Source organism: Strix aluco, chromosome 16 (assembly GCF_031877795.1).
Source record: "Strix aluco isolate bStrAlu1 chromosome 16, bStrAlu1.hap1, whole genome shotgun sequence".
In the NCBI taxonomy this organism is placed as follows: Eukaryota; Metazoa; Chordata; class Aves; order Strigiformes; family Strigidae; genus Strix; species Strix aluco.
The window spans coordinates 13,130,285-13,144,498 of NC_133946.1; the positions used below are offsets into that span (position 1 = coordinate 13,130,285).

General features: G+C 40.1%; 1 protein-coding gene across 1 annotated transcript in view; it reads left to right on the forward strand.

The window, feature by feature from the left end:
- The window catches only part of TRIM66 (tripartite motif containing 66), a 49,482-nt gene extending 49,179 nt beyond the window's left edge, over positions 1-303 (forward strand). Inside the window, exon 20 of the mRNA XM_074841825.1 lies at positions 217-303. Within this exon, the coding sequence (XP_074697926.1) occupies positions 217-276 (60 nt within the window). The 3' untranslated portion in view covers positions 277-303. The remainder of the gene's footprint in view (positions 1-216) is intronic.
- The last annotated feature ends 13,911 nt before the right edge of the window (positions 304-14,214 follow it).

The following is a 14,214-nucleotide window of genomic DNA, read 5'->3' on the forward strand; positions in this document are numbered from 1 at the left end:
AACTGTCAAGCTTCTGTCACAGAGATGTGATCGGTTCTACAATTTTATGTCAAGATCCTCTGAGTGGAATAAAGTGTCAGTTGTGTATAAATGTGTGAACATGAACAAATGAAGTCTCTCAGGCCATGCAGTTATCTTCCTAGCAGAAAACTCTGTCAAGATTTTTAAAAAGACTGAGCCCTCTAGCTATTCATTGTTTGTTTTCTTTGTACACAGGAAAGTGAAAAAACTAAAAGAATGATGTTTCAGCCAGCTAACAGTCTTCCTCAGGTTTGACCTCCTCAAGATACGAGATTTGCTATGAGGAATCCAGCAGCATAACTGACAGAGTTAAGGTGTGTGGGAGGAAAGCAAAGCACTTGGGCTGTTTTTTTAAACTCTCCTATCTGCTGACCATATGCCTTATTTCTAGATCTTGTAGATAGATAACAGATCCAAAATGTTTGAATCTGTCAATATTCCATCTGTTAAATCATGTATACGTTTTGCAGTGTTTACACTGAAGTACTAACGTTTTGGTGATAGGTAATGAAGATTAATAATAAAAGTAATATGTTAATAATATCTAATACTGCAGTACCATTTTATAATCTGTTCAACATGATATCTCTATTTTATAGAGCACAGGTAGCCATGTAATAATCTTGCAACCTCAGTATGAATGTTGGCCGTGCTTTGTGATAAATACAATGTGTAGTCATAAAACCATAATCCTGTTGTTTTATTCAGTGATTTTTTTGGGAGCTTGACTGCTCAAGGCCTATGAAATACAGTCTGATTATCTGATTAGCTGTTTCTTTTGAAGCAGAGAATTTTCATTAAATCACGAAAGAACAAGTGCTAATACTTAAGGCTCTGTTTCTGAGTGCATACTAGATGCTCTGTTTGGAAGGAATGATTCTTCCGGTATCTAATTCATGCTTGGTAAAGCAGTGTGGGATTTCTTGGGTCTCAAAGGTAGCATTTTTATACAACCCAAGCCAGTTGTTTTTCTTTAAAGCAGATATTGAAATTCGGGAAATTAACTATGAAGCAAATTACATGGTTATAGAAGTGCCTATAAAATAACATCATATATTCCTGATTTTCTCTTTGCTTATTTCTTGTAGTTGTGATTACCAACAGTGCTAGAAGATGACGATAATGTGTATATGTAGAAGCTCAAACAGAATGAAAGGATGTCTAAGATTTTTTTTCTTTTTTGGCTAAATTCCACGATGTCTTGGCAGAACACCTACAAGGGCTGGAAGAGCAATTTTAGAGTTCAGTTGAACAAAGGGTGGCATGTAACTGTAAAGCCTGAGGGGTGGGATAGGTAACAAGACATGACATCTGATCAGAGAGTGATGGTTTGCAAGATTCTTCCCACTTCTTCCAGAAGCAGGTGAGCCAGATCTTTGTGTAGCCAATGCTTTCTTCATGTGTGTGAGGGGCATCTTCCTCCTTAGAGCTCTGCCCAGCAGCATAAAGCTGGGCTGTGGTCTGGCTCTGGAAGAGTAGGGTTGTTGCAGTTCTCAAACACAGATAAAGTTCATTTTAATTAGGTTCCTGCAAATAAAGATGATATTTTCAGCATAGATTATATGGGCTATTTGGTCTGGTAACCATGTATGTTATTTTAGATAACACTTTAGAGTAAAGATTTATATATGAAATAATAAGACATGAATATAATATTCTATCTATGTGACTTATTGTTTGCCACTAACTTGGTAGTCAGCTAATGTTTTATTTTCTTTGAAGAAATGAAAATCTGGATATTATGAGCTGACTGGAAAACTGTGAGATGAAGGGACAGCCTTTACATTTTCTATATGTGAATTCCTGTGTGTTTGCTTTCTGTCAAACTCCTGTTCTCAAAACAGTGTCTTGGCACAGGGAAATGAGTGCAGGTTTGTAACTGAATTAATCACCCTTATCTGTGCTACAGGTATCACCTTTTCTCAGTTGGTAATTAATTCCTCCACCAAAGACCTATCTTTTACCATTAATAGCACAAAACCTATGTGCTGTATAGCTTTCATCTAGGGGCAAAGGTAGAAATGAGAGACTACTGATGATTTCCTCTTTTCCTGGAAAAGCAGAGCCAACAAGAGCCTTCTATTTCTTAAAGGCTGTAAGTTTTGTTAACTGTACCATTAGTTTTGGAGAACACCTGTTTTAATAAAATTGACCCAGGGTATATTATACCTTTATTAAAAGTAGAAGTGTACCAGTTTGTCATCATATATAATACCTTTTGTATGTGTGCTGGCAGGACTCGAAGGCCTGAGCACTCTTAAGGCTAACTTTGCTTTTTATTACTTCTCTAAGACATAGTAACAGTTAAAAAAAATACTTGTAAACTTTATGTCACGTTGGTAAGCAGAACAAAACCTGGAACTCATATATATGACTTCACATACTTTCAAACACAAATCTGTGTGTCAGCAACTTCACAGTACGTTGCATGTCATAAGAACAGCATTATCCATCTTGGATGTTGCCTTAAAACAGCTGGCTTGTGATGCTCCTGCTGCTGGACACCATAGCACCAGGGCCTGAAATACTTGGGGCGTTTACTCTGTTGAAGCCCAATGGCACACTGGTCACGGCACTGACAGGTATGAAAGGAAGGGTCTCTCTTCTACAATCTGACAGCCCATGTAGCCCAAAGGAAAAGTGATAGGGTATGTAGTTACTTTTTCTTTTATCATACAACCTGTTTCACAATCCAGAATGTGTAGAAAAGGAAGCAAGGAGGAACCCCTGAAGTTTTTCACTGGAAGTAACTATAGCAGAAACAAATGCCAGGAACACGGTGGAAACCCCAGAGAATGCACTAGACTCCTGCAAATGCAACCAAGGGCACAATTTTCCTTGTCTTTAGTAATGGGTTACATGTAGAATGGGAAAATCCTCTTTGTGCTTAAGCAGTTGGAGAAGAGATTAATTACACTTCAGTAATAGGTCTGTTGAAGAAGAAATGACAGCTACAAATTTGACTTTCATTCCCCTACAGACAATTTCAAAGACATACTTCTTCCAGTATCATTCGAGCAGAATGGCGTTAGAGTTAACACAAACAGGTGTTTAACAATTCACATTATTGAATGACTGCATGTTTATATGTGTAATGTGCTTTGCTGAACAATAAAATATGTGAAATGTATTTTTTGCACATCAGATTTTTACTCTGAGTACATCTGCTTTCAATTAGTATATGGATTATGTAATATCATTTAACGCTTATTAGCTAAGTTGGTAACTGCTGGTGGCAAAGCAGAATGGTTACAAAAGCAGCTATGCTTACACAGGAGATCAGCTTACTATTTGTGATGGAGTTTTCAATACCAAGTAGATATTTTGCCTTTTAGTTTTTCAACTAGTGTAAGTTAGTAAGAACCAAACATGCCATGAGCAAATAACAAAAAATGTTTGTAGTTTAAATGTATGTATACATTAAAGTGCCAAGGAACATACTATTTACTAGTGAGATGAAAAAACTATTGCAGTATATTTAATCAGAAGGAATCAGAAAAGATATTCTAAAATCAACAATGCTAGAAAATGAAGAATTATGGAATAATTTACAAGAAATAGAACAAAAATACTCTGTTGGCAAAAAGTCAAGCAGACACTGCAGGTGTTTTTCTATCGTTATTTGTTCCTCTCAGTTTGGTTTATGGGAGTATAAAACTATCAGCAGCAACTTTCTGACCTGGAGGTCTACTGGCTTGAGGGGTAAGGAATCCTTCTTTCAGGGTTACAGCTGTGCTGCTCTTCAGACATGATTAAGAGAGATTTTGTAGATAGAGGTAACTTTTTTATTGTATAAACAGGAAAATGTAGAAAAACTTTTGGGCATGCAATTCTTTCAAGTGTGAAATACAGGCAATAGACTTAAAATCTAAAGGGCAGCTGAGTTTCTCTGACTTTAATTAGATATCAATGAGATAATCTGAGGGAAAATAAAGATAGGCAGTAGTTGTGGGCTAAGGAGGATGCAAATCTTTTGAAGATGTCTTTGTAGATCAGGAGCAAGAAGTGAGAGGTGGAGTGATTGTTTTTTGAGAATTGTTACCGCACTGTCTGTTCCCGTCCTTCAGTAAATGTTTATGAAAGTCCATTTTAGTGTGTAGTTATGTGCCTTTTCATGAGATTGTTTAGTAGATTGGTAGCATTTAGTCTACTAAGTAGACGTCCGTAAGAGTTCATATTAGGATGTGTAACAGAAGGAACATGGTATTTGGATGGCTTTGTTGTGAAAAGCGTTTCCTGCTGTGGGAATACTTACTGTGGAGATGAGAAACTGCAACGTTCAACTCTGCTGTCAAATATCTAGCTCCACTTGCTCCATTTTCATTCCAAGTGTCTGAAAAGAGGTTCTTGAAAGATACTTTTCAGATAACTTCTTCCTGCATAGGATGTAATTTGTAACAGTTTCCTTGTAAATTCTATCTCACAGTATATTTTTGCTGTAGAGAAGTCCTTTTTTAGGTTAAGGAGATAAGACATGCAAGTGTTTTTCCCAGAGCAAATAGGGTAGTGTCTGAAGGTCAGGGAGTATTTTACTGCTTTTGGAGAGTGTTTGAGATGGTTACCAGTTTTATGGAAGCAGCAACACTGATTTATAGTTGTGCTGTGGATGTTAGTTTGTAAGTTACTATTCTTGATCTTGATTGTAGCACCTAGGATAATTATGTCAGTATAGAAGGGTTCCAGAGGCAGTCTGATACTGAGGCAATGCTTATGAAATTTGTTGTGAAAGTCAGTGAGGGAATCCAGGTTTCTGGTACAGATGATAGAGATGTTAGTTATTTTAGGCATACCATAGATGCTATGTTTCTACATGGTCTGTGCTGAGATTAGATATCTGTCCTTTATTCCAACATTCCTCCCTTACCTGATGCACTTGATTGTTTGTCACAATAGAATGACTTTTTGATAATGTTTCTCAATAACAGTCATGATTTCACTTTAGATGGAAAACCCCCCCAAATCTATTTTTATACACTGACATTTGGGCAGGAAATGAGACATACTTGAATATTTTTCCTTGTTTGCTTATCAGCCTGCTCTTGATTCTGATGACATTAGTAAGAGCAGAAACGGTCCTTACACCTCTTATAAATTCAGTACTTGCTCATTATTCTATGGTATCCTGCTCTAGGAAAATGTGTTGGTGCCATTTCATTTTTTGCGATAGACTTATCTGCACTACATCAAGAAACTCTTGTATGGGACAAACAGGGAACTCATGAGAAGCCTTATGGGAAATTTACAGTGAAAACATTGTAAAATATTCAAATCAGAGCTAGTGTTTGGATTGTACCTCTGAAACAGAGATTTGCTCCTGTGGATAGACAGACTTAGCTGGTTGCCAGGTCTTGTGCTGACTGCCTGCACTGGACTGAACTTCTCCCCTGGCTGAATGAGCACACACGGTGCCCCAATAGTTTCAAATGTTGAGTTATGCTTGTAGAAACTCATAGAACTTAACCTGGTTTTATATTGGACGCAGCAAATGTCAGCATAGAGTGACCATGAAAAAGCAGCAGAACAGTGCTATCTTCAGACTGGAAAGTAAAACGGATAAACTGTGTTGTAGTAGGAAAGTTTGGGTATTGGAGTGGTGGGATATTTTATGTAGTCACTTCTGGATTGTACAGTAATTTATAAGTCAGTGTGTTCATTCTATAAATAACTGCATCTTTCTATTTACTACACTTTTAATGTTTCTTGCAACAGCATTTAAACAGACCTAAATTTAAGTCAAGGAAACAGTTTATGCACATGTCTATACTATATTGTGTAGTCTGTGGTGCATAGTGCAATGCTTCTGAATTTACAGATCACTGGGCCAAGCTAATCAGTTCTCTCCTGCAGCCGAGCAGCAAATGGAAAACACTCTTAATCTCTAATAATGAAAATATTAATAGAATGGGATGATAGCTATATAACCAGCAGACTATGCAAAAGTGTTCTGTAAATCAGAGAAATTAAACAAAAAACTTATAGGATATTTTATTTTATGGTATAAATAAAGAAACAATATAGAGCTTAGATAAAGTGAAAATCAATTCGAAATTTATCCTTACATCCTACCCAAACTCTGTGCTGCATCTTACATGTAATTGTAGATACCTCAGGCACCTGCAGTGCAGTATATTAACACATACAGGTGAGGTTCAGTTTAGGAGAAATAACATTAAAAAATTCAGTGTTTTAAGCAAACACTGGACACTCCTCTGTTTCTTTTTCCCCATGGTCTCTGAGGGCTTTAGAGACATTGGCAAACTGCCTCTCATCCATGTTTGTGATGTACTTACAAATATTTCCCATTTATAACTGTGAAAAACAGCATGATAAGCTAATGGAACAAGTGAGCAGCTGTTGTGGATGGAGTGACGCATTTCACTCGTAAGAGAGAAGCAGCAATATGTTTATTGATATAAAACAACAATTTAGCAAAGTTTGATAGTAAATGTGACAGTGGTTTAACAAGATTCAACAGCAAGGTACACCTGAGTATTTACAAAACTGTCAGGGAGACATGAGATTCAGAAAGGGCCCCCTGGAGTTCTAAACTCCTTCTCAGAGAGGAGTTTAGGTGCGGCTGGATCCAGACTTAGTCCCAGCCTTGGTCAATGGTTTATGTCTAAAGGATTATATGTGTGCAGTCAAGCCTTTATATCACTTAGTTAGGATTTCAAAGTGTAGCATGCTATTAATCCCTCACCAAGAACCTGTTGGGACTCTCTCAACCTCAAGGAGTAACCTTGAGAGGTGTTCCTGCTCAAGGGGAGATCCTGGTGTGCAGCCCACTGCTGTGCAGGAGAGCTCAGCAGGCCCTGGCCTCCACTGTTTGTGGAGTAAAATGATTGACTTAAGTCATATTTACATACCGACTACATTAGCTTCTTCCAAATTTGGCTTGAGTCAGGCATTGACCAGCACTGTGGTTAGGTGGGCACGTTGTTCAAATTAGCCCTTGGCTACTGTGGTGTTACCTGTCTTCCCCAAATCCACCTTGAGCCAGGTGCAGCCATCACAACCAGTCGCTGCCGTTAGACCACCACTGGTGGTTATCGCTTGGGCAGGCAGGTGGGAGGCAGGAACAAAACACGCCACAGCAGCAGGGATGGAAATTTAATATAGCCCTCGGATCTGGTCACAGGGTTGTCACCTAGCACTGTTAAATGAAAGTATTGTGAGACATTTCAGGTTTGGGATGCCCAGCTAAAACCATTCGTTATGGAGGGGATTTGGCTCTGGCACTGTGCTGCAAATGGGGCTTGAGGTTAGCATCTCCAGTCCTGGAGCGGTGCTGAGAATCACACAAACCTTTTCTTACCTACAGGGAAGTTTTATCCAGTGAAGGGGTATAGGGCAATGCTGAACCCACTGCTGCAAAGCTACCAATGCCTTCCAGCATGGGAGCAGTCACAGTGGCCTAAGCAATGCAGATACTATAACGATAATCTCTGTCTGAGTGAGGTTATCTCAGGGATATTACAAACAGGCTGGATTTTCTCTGGAGAGTGAACCTCATAAAGGCTACCCAGAAGTAATATTCCATACCATTTGAGGAAAATGAAAGTCTTCATCTTTATTTTTGATCCTGTAAATGCCACAAAAATCTCTGCAGTATTAGCACTACTGATTGGCATGAGTCTGCTGGACAAGGAAATCACAGCAATCGTCTTCTGTGGTGACAGTCTCACTGCTTGGTGGTAGCTCTTGCATCATGTTCAAAGCTCTTTCCAGACTGCTGGCGCTGTGCTATGCAGTGTTGTGTTGCATCATGCCAGCCTGAGCCCCGTGCCATGGGGGTGCCATGGGGCCTGTAATCCCCAGGGCAGGGGAGAGGCAGCCTGCTGCCGTGCTGCGGACACGTGCTGGAGCACCCCGGAGACGTTCAGCCCCTGAGCTGGGAAAAGTGTCGCTCCAGCAAACCCTTCATCTGCTGTCTAGATGACTCATATGGCAGAAGGATATTTAATGGAAGGAGAATATATAATTTCTCTTCTTTCACTGGTCCTAATTAGGAAATGCTGTAAATATCTGAGTATATTTATAGCCACAGAACTCAGCCTTCTACTCTTCTGACTAGAGAAGGGAAGATACCTGCAGAATTAATCTTATTCTGCATTTACTGGATTTTACTGCTTCCAAATAACATATGTTCACTTTACAAATAAATTCACATTGGTTGCCTCACCTCTTCCCAGCTGTCAGTCCTATACCACCCTTCTCATTTTGAGTTCAGTTCTCCTGTGTTATTAATTCAGCAGTTTGTAATTAAATGATTAGCTAATCAAACTGTTCCCTCAAGAGTACCTGTGTAAATGCATTGAAAACTGATTGATTTAACTGAGGTCACTCAGAGATAGTTTAGCCTTCAAACCCACCATTCTGAAGGGTGGGAAATGAAGAGCAGATGTCATGAGGAAAAGGCTCTCTGAGCTGGGGGTAGGAGGACTGTGTCTTTTAACTTTGTACATGTTTTCTTGTAATTCCTGTGGGGGGAAGAAAAATGGTTCTGGAACTAGAGATCCAAAAATCACATGGACATTTGTGTTCATATTACCTTTACCTGTCTTACCTGCAATTCAGATTTTAAAATGCATCATGATGGTTATTCGCTTTCTTTGTTGTTTTACACCGTCTCATTATATGGGAACAAAAGGAGAATTCCTTTAAAGGATTTAAAGGTGAGTAAGCACAGAAGGGTGATACTATGGGGGTGGTGTTGCAGTATTGTTATTGCTGTTTTTGTCAGAGAAGTTAAGTGGTATGTGTAACAGTCCCCACTGATTTGAGTAAAACTTCTGCGGCTCATATGAAAAGATAAAATGCCTGCACAGTGTAAAGGTGTGGGAGGAGGTTTTTTTAGGGTTTTTAATTTGTCCCTCTGTTAGCTTTTGCAATCAAATGGGTGTTTTCTCAGGTTCCTCTAAAGCATTAGGTACTGGTCACTTCAGAGGTGGTGGCACAGCCTGGATTGGTCAGTAAACTTTAATGATGCAGCAAAGCTCAGGTTTTCCCAATATTCCCTTTAGACCAAATAACACAGCGAGACAACCTACTCCTCTCCGGTAACGGGAGATTCACCACCCTGTAGTAAAGCAATGCAAAGATGCGGCCCGCAGGTTGCTGGGCTGCCTGTAGGGTAGCAAGCAGAATTGGTACATCTAAAACAAGGCAGTTGGCTCCCTCTGCTGATTTTGCAGCATGATTTTAGTTGTTTTAAGCAACGAGCACTCTCCTGGTTTAGGTCCTGGAGGTTCCGGAGTCATTGTGCCTTCTGGTTTTGATGTGGTTTCTTTCCTGGTGAAGTAGCTATGAAGCTGTATGTTCCCCTTTAGCTTAAAACCTGTACAGACCTTTATAAAGATTAATATATGTATTTATAACTGAAAATCAAACTGTAATGTGGCAGCTGAGTATAAGCATTTTAGGTAAGACCTCCATAAAACCGTAATTACACCCATCTGTTTCCCTTAAGTATCCAGTAGAAAACAGTTAGTGCTTATATATCTCTTGATATCTCTCTCTCAAGCTGGTGTTATGGGGAAAGAGGGAAATTAATTTCCCCCTTTATTTTCTTTCTAGAAAAAGATAGTGCTTCAATTCAAATATATGAGTAAACCAAGCTTAAAGTATTTGTCAAAGGAGCTTTATTTGTATACGGATAGTGTCATACCCAGCAGTGTCTTCCAAAAGTTTCCCTAACCCTCATGCACCAATTATGGAAAAGACACATATCTACTAAAGCTGTGGCCCTATAAGTAGATATTAACAAGAATCAAACATACTATTTCTTAAAAATACCTACAGTTGCATCAAAGCTGTTGGATATAAAAAGAACTTTGTAAATAGCTCGTAAACTGAATTCTCATTAAGGAGATACACAGATAAGCCTTACTGTTATGGCCTGGCTGTTATTTGGTTATTTTACCTGGGGTAAATTGGTGAACACTTCAGTGGAGGGCTGTGAAAGGCCAGTTTTCATGGGGGCCAGACTGATGCACTGACTGTGACATTGATATGTTTCTATAGGCAAAAAAGGAACTGATTTGAGATGCTATCGGGGGAAGGAAAAAAAGCAAAAAAAATTGGACTAAGGGAACTTGTCTGCTCATAAGGTTTTTACCACTTATTGGTAACTATTTTAGGGACATGAGTGTTAGAATATTTCATATTGCACACTTTTAAAAAGGGTCGCCTGCAAGAATTTGACAATCTAGGTGCAATTGAGTTACCTTAAACCTAAGCTCATGTGCCTTTTGAAATGTCCTCATGTACCATATTGCTTGGAAGTTACTGTGGAGTCTCAGTGATTTATGACGTCATTTGCAAGTACTAAGCCTTTCCCCACCCCAGTGGAGCTGACACAGTCTGTCTCTCCTGTAGACACCCACCCAAATCTTTCCGGAATGAATCTGCCGTGTGTCAGGTACCTGCGTGAGCCTTTCTCGAGGCCCAGACGGGTGACCCTGGCTGAGGGGACAGCCCGGCTGTCAGGGGCTGACATGACACCGTGTGCGGGGTGCCCCCACGTTGCGGGGGATCCTCGGACCCTGCACCCCGTTAAAGGGGGGGTGGCGGCTCCCGCAGGCTGCTGCGGGACGCCCGGGACCACCAGATGGAGCCAACGGATCCCGCGCACCACAGAGGCGGTAAAATTAATCTCCACGGTGAAGGCCCAGATTCTGCATTTTCGTGTGCTGCTAATATTTGCCCTTTGCTATTACATTTGTTATTTTTTATTTTTTTCCCCCTGAATGAACCTGCACTGAGAAATTGTACAGTGGAGCACTTTACAAGATTTGAGAAGTCAGGTTGTCTAAAAAAATTTAGATAAGCATTTACAGCTGTGTGTCTCTGTTCAAACAATGCTTCCTGAATTTCACCTATTGTCAGTGACGCTGCAGCTCTTAATGTCACGTTGTCACTGTCATGGCAATTAGTTAAAGGTGCTGGCACTTGATAAGCTTATTATGCTCTGTACTGTGAAGGAGGTAAAAATTTCTGTGCATCTGTATATGGGCTCTTACTAGAGCCACTGCTGTACATCATTTTACATCTCTGTTTCCTCTGGTGTTGCTATTGATGGGGGGATGGAGGTGGCTGGTGGCACTTTATCTGCTGTGTATTTAATGCCATACCTATCTAAGACAAAAATAACTTTCTGCAGGCCCTAAGGAGAGAAGCGGGTATACTCATACATCACAAGATAAATATTTAGATAAATAGCAAGGATATCTAAAGCCATATCTAAAGCTTTCCCATGGACTTTCCGTTAGTACAGACTTATGCTGGATTCTGTTCAAAGCACAGCTAAGTAGCACAGAGGAGTGAGAGCTTTCTAAAATTCCCCTTTCAGATAAAGAAGTTGATATGTCACATGTCAAACGTAATGTGACCTCGCGGGTTTCAACCTAGTCTTTAACAGGCTTTTCTCACCCTTGAAGAAAACGTCTGGCTTTTGAAACAATGCCTCCCTCTCAAGAACTTCGGCTTAATATTATGGCATGAAGGTCAAGATTGTCTTGTACTGACTGAGAGGAGCACAGCAGCGTTCTCAGTGGTTCCTTTCTTCATATGTGGCTCTTACTTGTACTTAATATTTTGAACTAAAAAATGAAATGAAGCATGAGAAAGTATCATTTTCTGTGTGAGGCTTTGATGTGTTTTGTCTTTTAGCCTCGCTATTGTTGTCATATTGTCGTAATACTGAAGGCTTGTTCTCTTATTAACTGATGCCCTTTATTTCACAGGACTATTTACTTTTGTTGGTCTTAAGTTTCCTGGCAAGGTACACAGACAATTTCAACTGGAACCTTTCAGTGGAAGGAACACAGAGACAATTCAGTGTGTCTCCTCTGTACGGCTACCAATGGAATAAACAAACGATGGATCTGTAGGAGACTGAACAAGCCAGGTCAGCTCAACCCAGGCACGATGAAGGTAAATTACAGCACAGGCAGGCTGGGAGTAACCACCAGAAGGGCTGGAAAAGGTCATATTAAAACCTCTCAGATCTGAATAGAGGGATTACTTGTGGTTATAAAAAGAGTCTGCACATTGTGTGTGTGCAGTTACTTCAGAGAAGCAGTCCTGCTCTAGTTGTCCCTAAAAGGCAGTTAACTAGTTATACAGCCAGCCAGGGACAGTGGGGCAAAACCCCCTGAAAACAGCCCTGCATTAGATTAGATTTAGACATATTTTTGTTATCACCCGCCCTGTATGAAGACCTCTCGCTCTTACCACATGACTGTTGGGTGGCTGTGTGAGCTGACTCTTGGCCTGCTTTCTTTGGGATGGGTGGACATGCTGGAAATAATGCCCTTGTTAGGCCACTGCGGATTGGAACATGGATCTGCAATGTAGGTATCTTAGAGGAGTCTGAGTTGCTCTTGATTCACAAGCCACAGTGGTCAAACAAACAATTTTTCTTCTGTAGCTGGCACGTTATGTATGACCTCTTCTACTGGAAGTGGCCTTCCTCAGACATACCTAAGTCACTCACTGTTGCCTTGGGCTCTGCTTGCTGTGATGTATTTTTTTTCTCAGGCTGAAACTGAAGTAATCTGGAAAGGATGCCTGAAAGGACAAGGGAGAGAGGTGGCTTAAGTAATAGAGCTCGTCCGAAACTGTTAGGGATAGCAAATACTGAGGGATTTAAATATACTTACAACTGGTTCCTTTTTTTTTTTTTTTAAAGACACCTTTTTGTCTGGAAGGCCTTGTTTTTTATTAAATAAGCCTTTGAGAAAGCTCTCTTGGCATTGGCACTCCTGGTCACCACTAATGGAGTCAGTGGGAACAGAACTGGAGGTCCTGTGTCCAAGTTAAATGAAGATTGTAACTGGGACTCCACCCTGAGGCTCACTCTGTGCAAGGAAAAATTCCCTAAAGAAAGGACAGCACAAGTGCTCAAACTTTAGTGGGAGTGCCATGAAATTGTACCCAAAGCAAAGAGAACTCCAGTTTGTCCCTAAACTGTGACAGGAGCCAATTTCACTTTCTTTCAGATTATTCCAGGGCTGACAAATACATACCCATGTCTTTAAGTCTAGGAAACAAAGAATCTTGAGGAAAAAATAGTGACAGCTACACTGGCATACAAGGAATACATAATAATTTACCTGGACTAACTGAAGCATCTATTACCTTAGTCCTTAAAAACTCAGTTACTTAACGGGCAGATATCTGAGATCTAATACTAAACCTCAGTAATGTGGCCTGTCTATTTGAATAATACTGGTTTCAAAGGCCTGTTTAATGTGGTGAAACCAAGTGTTGCGGAGAATGTTTTTAAGCCTGGCTTTTTAAATTTATCATCTTTAGGACCAATTCTTAATGAAGGAAATTGTGGGAGTCAGTACTGGTTTTGGTAGGAGCTGCTAGACTCTTAAAAATGTACTGGAAGTCCAGGCAAGGATAAAAAACAGACATCTTGAAGATCCTCGTTGGCTCTGTTAGGTTTGACTTGCATTCAGATACCTTTTGAGATTATACACCTGCTTAAGTCCAGTAAGTTAATACAGCAGTTTTCCTTTTTTGCCCTAACTATTCAGCATTCTCTTTACTTTGTCCCTTTATTTTTTTCCTGTGTTCAGGTAAGACAGTCAAGCTTTAAAACAGTGTACTGCCTGTGCTGAGGGAACCTCACCAAAACCACTGTCATGCACTGCTTTGCAATGCGGAAATTAGGTTTTTTTTCCTCCAGCAGCCTTATAATACTGTGTTTCTTTTCCTGCCTTCTGAAACGTGAACAGGGGTGCATGCCACCATCCTGGGTTGACATGGATCCTCCTCACGTACCACAATGGGAGAAGCCACTGAGGTGAGCCACTTCTACTCAGCACGAGCTGGAAATAAGTACCCTGTGGTACTTGAGGGAGACTGCAGCAACTTCAGATTCATATCTCATAATGTATAATGAGCAGCTTTTTATAAAGCACTTTTTAAAATAGAACCTTTTCTCTTTGTTTTTTACTGGAAAGTCAAATCCATTTCAATCAGGTACTTCAGGCATTTGTATCTATGAAAGTGAAATTACAATGTTTTTGGCATGGGAAGAATATTGGAAAATTCAGAAAAAAAAATATAGTTACTGCTTGAACATAGCTTTTAATGTTCTAATCCCCAGAAGTGCTGCCTCTTGAGCTGGGAGCTGACTGTCGGCATAAGCGTTGCTATGACATTGCGCACCTGCTGGCT